We start from the raw sequence: 12,151 nt of genomic DNA, 5'->3' as shown, positions 1-12,151 counted from the left end.
GTGTGTGTGTGTGTGTGTGCGTGTGTGAGAGAGAGAAAGTGTGTGTGTGTGTGTCTGTATGTGTGTGTCTGTGTGTGTGTGTGTGTGTCTTCATCACAGCTCTCCATCCTCAGGCACCACTTATGTGTGAGATGGCCTTTTAAAGATAGTTAGTTACATCATAACTAGTGCTGTCAGTTGACTAATTTTCTCAAATGAATTAACTACCACTCTGATGGGAGCCTGATGGGAGCCTTTTTTGTAATGAATTTTACAAACAAATACAAACATTTTTATTGTTTTATTGTTGTTTATCTTATATTTTATTATATTTTTTTATATTTATGTTTTATTACTTTTCTGTTTTCTTTGTATTTAATTTTAATTTTTCGTTCAGCCTGTTTGTTTATTTTATATTATTATTTTACATTATATTTTTTATGGTATTTTATTTATTTAATTATAATTTTAATTTATTATTTGATTTGATTTGATCTTTGTTTTCTGTGTGTATGTAATTATTAATGTAGTTTTTGATTTGATTATATCTGCGTGTAACCGGAGCTCTTCACTCCCACCTGTTCTGCGCTCTGAGTCATCAGCTGTAGGAGGACTGATGGTGATTTTAGAGAATAATCGACACGTCCTCCGTGTGAGTCTAATTCATAATTCATACTTACGGTAACTGTTTTTGCTGCTCTACTTTCCGGCTGAGCTCGTCTGAGTTGCGTTACTTTACTGCTCTTCTTCTCAGTGGTTTGACAGCAGCATTTCCATATTCTGTCATCGCCGCGTTATTATTCTCTCTCTATTGCTTCCTTTTGGGGGCAAAAGGGAATTCTGGGTAACGTGTTCTACATATGCCGTCAGAGTGTTTTCTGAATGCTGACAGGTTTTTAGAGCCAAGTATGATCTGATAATGCACATTAGATTACAGATCAACATCCACTCAACAAGCAGCGTTTGGATTTCCTTCAGGTTTACATTGCAAAAAACCACAATCCTCTCGCTTCTCAAAAACATCCCTAAACCAAACTCTGATGTTCATTTAATTGTTTGTTGTTCTCCTAACTAAACGTGATTATATGGTTAGTTGTGTTTTATTATCTGCGTTTAGGATGTTTTTCTCTCTGAAATCCAGCAGAACTGAAGCTGACAGAAAGCACTTTCTCTGGTAAGAAGCGGCAGGGTTTGAAGAGGAAAGCAGAGCAACCAAAATACAGCAATTACAGATATATGCAAAATAAATCAGGAAAGAGAGGTCAGGACGGAGAAGGTCTGCGCGGCGTAATGTTGTGTGGAGAGGAAGATCAGAATGATGCAGGACATTATCTGAGGAGTCAAACACACACTAAATCAGCTCTTCTGACTGCACACAATCGCCCACAGGTCATCGTCTCAGAGAAGAAGGCGTCTGAGATCTGCGTCGCCTCCTACAAACTACTCTCCTCGTTTCTCGTTGTTCAGAGCGATTTGCTCTCTGCATGAACCGCAGACTCATTATGTCTCTGATGTTGCTCATTAAGTTCACAACTAATTAGTGTGGTTTGGAAACACTAGATATGATGTGAAAGAGAAGATGGTAACCTTGTTGTGCTAACCTGTGAATTAAAGAAGAGTTCATCCAGAAGCAGATATTGTGTCAGACCGGTGTGGCTTTATTCAGTTGTTCTCAATCAAACCAGACAGCGGCAGAAAGCGCAGTATAACGAGTCTGTTCAGCATGTGTACTGTGTGTGTGTGTGTGTGTGTGTGTGAGAGAGAATTAGATGTTTTGTTTCCAGTCAAGACTTGAAGAAACTTGTTCATGCGTTTATCACCAGCAGGGTGGACTATTGTAATGGTCTCCTCACCGGCCTTCCCAAGAAGACCATTAGACAGCTGCAGCTCATCCAGAACGCTGCTGCCAGGATTCTGACTAGAACCAGAAAATCTGAGCATATCACACCAGTCCTCAGGTCCTTACACTGGCTTCTTATTGTTGTGATTATTTTTTATGATTATTTTCTTTTCTTTTATGTACAGCAGTTTGAATTATCATTGTGTATGAAACGTGCTATATAAATAATCTTGCCTTGCCTGTGGAGTTTGTGTATCAACATGAGGGTCGTGAATGTAGAGTTTTGGGTTCAGCTAATGCTGTACATCATTCAGAATTGAATGGAGTGTGTTATAAATTCCAATTCAATTCAAGAATGTGAATTGCCAGGAACAGGATACAAAATTACGATTTAAATGTGACTGTAAAGTAGAATTAAAATGATTTGAAGTTCTCCTGATGATTTTAACTACAAAGAAAGCTTTGAATATTGTAAGGGTTTGAGGTAGTGTTTTCAGCGAGTCCATTAGCACCGCTCCGCTGGAAGAGACGAGTGTTTCTCCAGCAGTGCTTGACTTGCTCTCGACTCACGGATCAAACATCTGCTGTGTTCCTGCAGCTAATTCTGTCCGTGTGACGCTTGCTTTGAGTCCAGGGGTTTGTGGGCAACAGTAGCGTGTTACTTTTGTCACGTATGTTGCGTGGAAAGAGCTCTTGCTCTGGAGATATTGCCGTTGTTTGGCTGAATGTAAATGCAGTGAGCGTGTCGAACACTCAATGTTTTTTTGTGGTCTTGTGCCTCTAAAGGTGTCGGATGTAGAAACCCTTTTGTGTTGCAGAAGACGTGTTCATCTCCGGTTTGCTGGAATCACACAGATCTTGAGGAGGATCGTGACTCTGATGGGTCACACACTGGGAATAATAATGTGCGGCCTTTATTACAGCTTGTTCTGTGTAGCAACAGATGCTTTAAAAGAGCGAAGAAAACGCTTCTGTGTGATTTGTTGATGATGTCCAGTCAGATTCTGCATTTCATCTGTTACTAGAAGCTAAATTAGGTGGATGTCCACGTGGACAGCGTCCCCATCTTCAATAAAACATATGGTTTCTGGGATCAAACCCTGCCGTGTTTGCATCGGTCCGGGCATAACCGTGAGTTTGAGATGGTCCGATCATAGTGTGTGAGCAAACAGATTTTTACTGCCTTTCATTTAGAAAAGAATTACAATTCTGCTTAAAGCAAGACATTACAACAGTTTTTTTTACATGCACTGGTCAACTTTGAGATTTTAGACAGTTTGGACACTTTTCACAACGTGATGTTTCAGATTAGAGTAACATTACAGTGTTTATTTTATTGCACTTTATCTGTTTGCGTCTGTAGATTTCAGTTCAGCAGCCAAACATAGTGCTCTCTATATTCTAAAGGTTTGTTCATATATCATTCACATTGATTTATGCAAAATTTTATTCCCTAAAAACATGGTGAAAATGCATAAAGAGTGAGTTTTTTCCTCCTCTTCAGCAGTACTTACACACACCAGACGTAGCAATTTTATTCAGGGTTTTGTAGAGGGGTTTGTTGATACGTCGTTCGGGCTGATTTATATAACATTTTATTCCTAAACATAGTGAAAATGTCTGTTGACAGTATTATGGAGTGAAAGAAAGAGAAATCCCCTTGAGCCTGACTTTAAGCAGTTCATATTAATGTAGTCGGTCATCTATGGGGAAGTATGGTGAGATCGATCTCGCCTTGGGTTCAGTGTCAGGAGTCTTGAGCAGCTTGGCGTTCGTCTTCATGAATCTCTGTCTGGAGTCCGAATAGAGATGAACTGATCCGGTGTTTCTGTTCTGACAGAAGTGTGTGTTGTTAATCCAGAACTCTGCCAAACAGTTGTGTGTGTGTGTGTGTTTCCATAAGACCTGAGGGGAAAAAAAGCATTTGAGCAAGCAATGGCCTTCGGGGGTTGCACTGAATGAAATGCTTTTTTTTCCCAATCCCCACCTCACTCAAGAAGCGTTCACTCGTTCGTTCGTTCGTTTGTTTTTTCAGCCTTTATTTTCTCTCTCTTCTTTCTTTCCCCTTCTTGCTTTGAGTTGATCTTTGACATCCGAGCGTGCCCCGGGATGTCTGTCACAAACTGCAGTCCAACCTTGTGACAATGCTTGCTTTCTTCCCGTGCCTTTTTATGACCTTCTTCTTTTTTCATTTCTTTCTTTTGTTTCTGTTCTTTCCTTCAAGGTCTGGCGCACCTGACGTTAAACAGCCAAGGTATGGTTCATTCCGTTTTCCATTCTTTTATTTAGTGAGGAATCAGATCTGTCCGTCTCTCTCCCTCCAAACACTGTCCCTCCTCCCCATCGTACTGTGTTGCTGTATTTCCACGCTGTGCGTCCTGAAGACTGACCTCTGACCTCTGACCTCCCGGACACAGGTAACGCTCTTCTGCTCTCGATGCTGGGGTTGAAATGCTGCTGTCTAATGTCACTCACAGATGAAGGGTGTGTTTGTGTTCAGAATGCACAGAGTCTCATTCTGTGGTCATTCTCATTGTTTGGCAATCACTCACGCTGTTAATTACGTTCAGTTAGCCTCAGATCTGCTCTGACTGAATGCACAAATGTTTGTTTCAATGATTTTTCTGATGCAATGTGTCTGTTTTATATCTCTGTGTTGAGAAGCACTCAATACTGCATTTTAACATTTTACAGTGAACTAACTAAAATCATCATTCTCTCATTATTTACTCGCCCTCACATCAAACCTGTGTGACTTTCTTTTGCAAAACACAAAATATGTTTTAAAGAACGTTTCAGTGTTTTCGTCAGTACGATGGACATCAATGGCGTTGTTTGGTTCCCAAAGTTCTTAAAAATATCTTCTTTTCAGAAATTGGCGCAGGTTTGGATGACATGAGCAGAGTAAATGACGACAGAATGATCGTTTTTGAGTGAACTATCCCTTTCTGGTGCTATTTAATGATAGTTAGAGCCCCATAATGTTGGTGATCTCAGGTGTTTCTGTCATTCACACACACACACACACACACACACACACACAGATAGCCCAGTTCGCAGGTTTGGATGACATGAGCAGAGTAAATGACGACAGAATGATCGTTTTTGAGTGAACTATCCCTTTCTGGTGCTATTTAATGATAGTTAGAGCCCCATAATGTTGGTGATCTCAGGTGTTTCTGTCATTCACACACACACACACACACACACACACAGATAGCCCAGTTCTTCTGTAGATGATGTGTTGAGGTCTCTGACAGCTGATTATCCAGCACACTGTTAAAGGCCTGTATGTTTGAGCTCAGCTGGTTTCATTGGTTTGAAGCTCAAAGACTTTTGTTATTTGACTAATCTGACTCTCGTTTCCCTCAGTTGTCAGTTTAGAGTTGGTCAGTGGGTATAAAGCAGCAGAAGTGAGCAGTGAGCAGTGTCCTCCGTGTTCCTGCTTTACTTTGATCCTCAGCTCTGTTTGACAGGACTCGTTTTCCCTGGAGATTCATTTGTTTCACAGATTTAATCCAGTCCGAATCCATCTCTCAGAGAGCTGGTAAAATGCAGAAAGCAAATCTCCTCTGGGAAAGGAATGTCTGTGACTGCTGTTTATTTATTTATTTTGTACAGTGATTCAACAGATGGCTTTGACTTTTATAACTAAAGCTGCGTTTGTTGTTAGGTGGTTAGCTGCACTTTGATTATTGATTTAGAGCGGATTCCTGGTGCTGCTGGCGTCACGTCTGACCTAGAACAGAAATGACAAACAGAGCTCAATAATCACAGTGTCAGATGCGATCCTCCTTCCCATTATTAGAGATCCACTGTTATTGATTTCTTAGAACTGATACCGATTATTGACCGATATGCAAAACCAATATTTATTTATTGTTTTACTTCTTTCTTTCAGCATTCCAGTAACTCTAATATTAGCAATACACAAAATAGATTTACAAAGTCAAATGTTTTAAATAGTGAGCATAAAGCACAGGGGAGTTGATTGATTCTGCATAAATGCAGTCAACTACAGTTTGAAAATGTTCAGCGTCTGAGTATGAAACTACAGTATGGGTTGTTTAATAGGCTAAAATGTGAAGCCAGCTACTTCGCTGGAGTAAGTATACACTGTGAGAAAATTAACAAACAAAACAGCAAATACAGAGTTGATCTTAACTGGCATGTTATCAGGGTTACTGATAGTATTTTTGTCTGCAATACTGCTTATGAAATGCCTGCCGACAAAGCACTGATTTTATGCGTTTACACAGAACTTACACTCAAATCGTGATCTCTCATGGAGATCATTTCCACAGAGCTGTAATCACTTGTGTGTTTGTTAACGAAATAAAGCTTATATAGTAAACGTTAATGTAATTTAGGCCGTTTTGAGCGAGTGGATCTTGTTCCTGGTGATGCTGGAAAATACTGTAACCGCATTTTATAATGAGTTAACTGTTCTCTTAAAATTACGCTTTAACGCTTTGCTTTGAATGCACATGTAGACCTGCACAAGTACAAAAGAGAAAAGTTGGCAAAAATAAAGTGGAAAGTCAGTCAAATTTTGTTGAAAAAATTCCAAAGCTTACAGCACATTTTAACAGATCATGGCGAAGGTATAGGTCATATGCTAGCAGTAGCTAGACACAGTAGGCTATGATTCATCAAATAATTGACTCCTTTTTCATCTTAACATAGTTGAGCTTGCAGTAGTTACCACACACTACAGCTGTGGAATATAATCATTTTATGACGCATCACGATGCTGATCTGGACGATTCTGCATAAATGTAATTAAATAGTCATATCATACAATGTACTGTTAATGTACTGTTTTATTGTAAGAAAGTACTCTTGTTTTAGGCTATTGATAATGAAATGTTGCGTATGCCTTTAGAAGCAACGCACTTTATAGCATCTTTTGTTTCCAGATAATTTTACTTCTACCAGATAATGAACTTCTTTAAAGCAAGATATTTGGGCACATGTTTATGGTTTTTACGAAAAGAACATGAATGAATGAGAAAAATAATGTGGGACGTGCTTGATGTTAAAACTAGTTTTTAAGGGCAAAACGATCGCAAAGCGTTACTCAGTTGAAGCGCGTGCACAGAAAGCTGCCTCTCAGACTGCATGCAACACTGAATTACTTCAACATCCATCTGTCTTCGTGAGTATTCGCTTAAACATAGACGGGCATGTCTTCAGTGAACGTAAACAGTTGTGGTTCATGATTTATAATATATGATACAATACACCTCAAACAATGAAAGAAAAGAGGGAAATACTGCTCTTGATTAAATAACTTTTGTAGCTTTAATTAAAATGTATTTGCAATTAATGCACTAAAGACTATGCAATGGTTATACTTGCATTTGATTATACGATTTCTGTATTATTTCTTAATTTAATGTTTCTGCAAAAAAGATGTAAAATGAAAAAGGAAATGTAAAGCACTTGTTATTTTTTTTAAATAGTCCTATATTGTATTTGCTCTACTGTTTTTTAGATACCGATTATTGACCGATATGCAAAACCAATATTTATTTATTGTTTTACTTCTTTCTTTCAGCATTCCAGTAACTCTAATATTAGCAATACACAAAATAGATTTACAAAGTCAAATGTTTTAAATAGTGAGCATAAAGCACAGGGGAGTTGATTGATTCTGCATAAATGCAGTCAACTACAGTTTGAAAATGTTCAGCGTCTGAGTATGAAACTACAGTATGGGTTGTTTAATAGGCTAAAATGTGAAGCCAGCTACTTCGCTGGAGTAAGTATACACTGTGAGAAAATTAACAAACAAAACAGCAAATACAGAGTTGATCTTAACTGGCATGTTATCAGGGTTACTGATAGTATTTTTGTCTGCAATACTGCTTATGAAATGCCTGCCGACAAAGCACTGATTTTATGCGTTTACACAGAACTTACACTCAAATCGTGATCTCTCATGGAGATCATTTCCACAGAGCTGTAATCACTTGTGTGTTTGTTAACGAAATAAAGCTTATATAGTAAACGTTAATGTAATTTAGGCCGTTTTGAGCGAGTGGATCTTGTTCCTGGTGATGCTGGAAAATACTGTAACCGCATTTTATAATGAGTTAACTGTTCTCTTAAAATTACGCTTTAACGCTTTGCTTTGAATGCACATGTAGACCTGCACAAGTACAAAAGAGAAAAGTTGGCAAAAATAAAGTGGAAAGTCAGTCAAATTTTGTTGAAAAAATTCCAAAGCTTACAGCACATTTTAACAGATCATGGCGAAGGTATAGGTCATATGCTAGCAGTAGCTAGACACAGTAGGCTATGATTCATCAAATAATTGACTCCTTTTTCATCTTAACATAGTTGAGCTTGCAGTAGTTACCACACACTACAGCTGTGGAATATAATCATTTTATGACGCATCACGATGCTGATCTGGACGATTCTGCATAAATGTAATTAAATAGTCATATCATACAATGTACTGTTAATGTACTGTTTTATTGTAAGAAAGTACTCTTGTTTTAGGCTATTGATAATGAAATGTTGCGTATGCCTTTAGAAGCAACGCACTTTATAGCATCTTTTGTTTCCAGATAATTTTACTTCTACCAGATAATGAACTTCTTTAAAGCAAGATATTTGGGCACATGTTTATGGTTTTTACGAAAAGAACATGAATGAATGAGAAAAATAATGTGGGACGTGCTTGATGTTAAAACTAGTTTTTAAGGGCAAAACGATCGCAAAGCGTTACTCAGTTGAAGCGCGTGCACAGAAAGCTGCCTCTCAGACTGCATGCAACACTGAATTACTTCAACATCCATCTGTCTTCGTGAGTATTCGCTTAAACATAGACGGGCATGTCTTCAGTGAACGTAAACAGTTGTGGTTCATGATTTATAATATATGATACAATACACCTCAAACAATGAAAGAAAAGAGGGAAATACTGCTCTTGATTAAATAACTTTTGTAGCTTTAATTAAAATGTATTTGCAATTAATGCACTAAAGACTATGCAATGGTTATACTTGCATTTGATTATACGATTTCTGTATTATTTCTTAATTTAATGTTTCTGCAAAAAAGATGTAAAATGAAAAAGGAAATGTAAAGCACTGTTGTTATTTTTTTAAAATAGTCCTATATTGTATTTGCTCTACTGTTTTTTATTTTTATTTGCATCTTTGTTTTTATTTTTAATAACAAAGGTAAAAAAGAGAGCTTTATTGTGATTATTACTATGGCAATTATTATTAATTAAAGAATTGCAGGAAAAGATGCATTGTGATGCATCATAATCATAATCATAATCTAATCAAATCATAAGGCAGCTGAATATTCACATGTGTGATTTGGCCATAAGGGCTCAACAGTGGTTCAAAATTTTACTTGACCTGCCAAAAAAAAAAAAAAAGTTATCATCATTTTTGATACCAAAATTGTAAATATCAAAATTCAGTTTTACAATTCTCAATTCCAACTGAAGACAAGTGAACAGTCAGTAAATAAGAACAAATGAACAATATCACAAATAAATAAATAGAACACAGATAAAAAAATTAAACAATGCTTTAAGTGTTTGAGTTTGTAGGTGTTCAGGTACAGAAATTGAATAATCAAATGTAAAATAACATTGCATACTTCTGTATGGTTTTTTTTTTTTTTTCCGTTCAAGCGCAAGAAGATGTGGAAAGAAGTGTTAATTTTGACAGGCATTTTTGATTTAGTCTTAGTCTTTATCTTGAGACGAAAATGCTTAATAGTCTTAGTCACATTTTAGTCATATCAGTCTTTCATAGTTTTAGTCGACAAAAAGTCATTGCATTTTTGTCAACTTTTAGTCATTACTTTTAGTCATTATTTTAGTCAAAAGCGGTCGACTGTGGCATAATAAAAGCTCCGCTGCTTTCGAGCCGTGTGTCGCGCTCGCTCAGCGACCTCGTTTCGCTTCGATGGCTTTCAGCCTCACCCTGCTTCATTCTACTACATTAATAAATCATTAGCTCATCCATGAACATGATTTCTGCCCGAGTCCCGTCGGATTGCATCGGCTGTGGGGATGAAGACCGCAACTCCCATGATTCCACACTCAGTCACCGCGTCATCAAACTACGCCTTTGTTTCTTTGTTTATTTTGAATACACGCCCTCTAGCGGCGAAAATTACGTTTTGTTCCTTTAACATATTTTGTTGGTTAACATTAATCACACAGTCACACAATATCCATCACTGCTCAGTGTCCCAAAAGCTAGGGGCAACTGTATGCCACAGAGTAAAGGTGTGTTTTCAACATTGATTTAAAACAATGTCAAATGATTTAAAGCAATGTCAAATGAGTCACATGATCTAATGTGCAATGTGAGACTATTCCAAAAACGTGGGGCTGCCACAGAGAAGGCTCGATCACCTTTGGTTTTCAACCGTGATCTGGGAACATGTAAAAGCAGACTCTGTGATGATCTTAGAGGTCTAGCAACACAGTGCTGCTGTAACAGATATGAAATGTACTCTGGAGCAAGGCCATGCAAACCTTTAAAAACCATTATCAAAACTTTATATTGGACTCTAAAATCAACAGGAAGCCAGTGCAGTGAAGCCAGCACTGGAGAAATGCTGGACCACTTCCTTGTGCCAGTCAAGCTGTCTAGCTGCAGCATTTTGTACTAGCTGCAGCCGTGAGAGCAGATTCTTAGACAACCCTAAATATAACGAGTTGCAACAATCCAATCTGGATGAAATAAAAGCATGAATCACGGTTTCCATGTCCTCAAAAGACAGAATTCTCTTCAATTCAGCAATAATTCGCAATTGATAGACGCTACCTTTAACAATAGCACTAACTTGTCTATCAAACTTCAACTCCGAGTCAAAGATTACACCAAGGTTTCTTACTTGAGTGTTAATATTAGTGGCTAAGGGGCCTAGATGTACAGAAAGCTGTTTGGCTAACTTTGGAGGGCCAAAAATCACCACTTCTGATTTAGACTCATTGAGCTGCAGAAAATTTGAGCACTGAGAACTGTTCGCGCTGTATATGAGAACTGAAGAAGTGGAGCGTGTGCGAGAGAGAACACTTCTATCAGCGCGATTCCACCTATCCCGCATTCACTAACTTTAAGTTAATCGACAACGAACTTTGACTCCCGGGAAAAACGGGACGTCTGGTCACCTTATCCCTACCCCTTCGGGTGCTGAGGCCATTGTTTCAGATCGCTAGTTCGCATTTTTGTAGCCTATCCATCCACTGCGGCTACCATACTGAGACTAGATATGCAAAAACTGATTGCAATCCAATGACAGGGACACACATTCTGAAGGACAAGACAAGTAGCCTATAGGATGTATTTTCAATGTACGGTAGTCCTCAAATAACATTATAGTCCCGTCTCGTCTTGTTAACGAAGACGCAACATAAATTCCGTCATAGTATTTATCATCAGATATTAGTTTTAGCTCATCAACGTCTCGTCTTAGTCATAGAAATAATGTTCGTTAACGTCTCTGTTTACTCATGTAACCGTGGTTCCCCGAGAGGGAACGAGATGCTGCGTCCAGGTGGACACTTTGGGGAATGCTGTCTGCGTGACTGGTACCTGAAGCATTGCGTAAAACAACTCCAATCCTATTGGTCCACGTGGCCCGTGAAGTCATAGGCGGGTACCTGAAAGTATAAAAGGGGCACCTGCTGAATACGTCACCAACTCAGTTGCCTGAGGAGACGTAAACAGGCAGGCTGAAGGCATAGCAAAGGGACGCAGCGTCTCGTTACACCAAACCTTTCCTCAGAAAGGGGCCAAGCCACTGACGCCTTGGGCCGCTCACATAACTTGATAAAAAGAGGGAGCCCGATACCAGATAAGGTTGAACACCCTAACCCAGCTAAGAACACAGCCATTATCAGATAGCTATGCTATGTGAGCAATAGTAGCCAGATACATAAGACCACTGAGAGGCTGGAAGCCTAGAGGAGTTCTCAAGATTGCCACCAACAATCCCAGCAATGACACAGCTATCCGCAGATAGCTATATCGAAAGGACCTTCCTAAAGAGCTGCCCAGACCAAGGGAATGACTATCTACTTAAACCCCCCAGGGGAGATAGCACTGTCTAAGTCAGGGCTCAGGGAGACCGCTACTTAAAAACCCTAGGAAGGGGAGCAGTCACATAGCTATCCACAGATGGCTATATCCCTAGGAAGGGGCTAAAGGACCAAAAACTAAAACCCCTGGTAAACCTACCTGTGAAGCTGCCCAGACCACAGAGAGTGGAATATCTACTTATGACCCTAGCAGGGGAGATAGCATTGTCTAGGCAAGGGCTCAGGGAGACCGCTACTTAAAACCC

The 12,151-nt window shown here is 38.9% G+C and overlaps 1 protein-coding gene across 1 annotated transcript in view; it reads left to right on the top strand.

Annotated features, from left to right (window-relative positions):
* The first annotated feature begins 3,524 nt into the window (after positions 1–3,524).
* Positions 3,525–12,151, top strand: part of LOC107714885 (neurexin-2-like) — a 368,434-nt gene continuing 359,807 nt past the window's right edge. Inside the window, exons 1-2 of the mRNA XM_016520877.1 lie at positions 3,525–3,558; positions 4,044–4,073. Coding sequence (XP_016376363.1) covers positions 3,525–3,558; positions 4,044–4,073 — 64 coding nt within the window. The remainder of the gene's footprint in view (positions 3,559–4,043; positions 4,074–12,151) is intronic.

The sequence above is a fragment of the Sinocyclocheilus rhinocerous genome, unplaced genomic scaffold (assembly GCF_001515625.1).
Source record: "Sinocyclocheilus rhinocerous isolate Xijiao unplaced genomic scaffold, SAMN03320098_v1.1 scaffold1892, whole genome shotgun sequence".
Taxonomy (NCBI): domain Eukaryota; kingdom Metazoa; phylum Chordata; class Actinopteri; order Cypriniformes; family Cyprinidae; genus Sinocyclocheilus; species Sinocyclocheilus rhinocerous.
The sequence above is the reverse complement of the archived record's forward strand: the minus strand, read 5'-3'. Positions and strand labels throughout refer to the sequence as shown.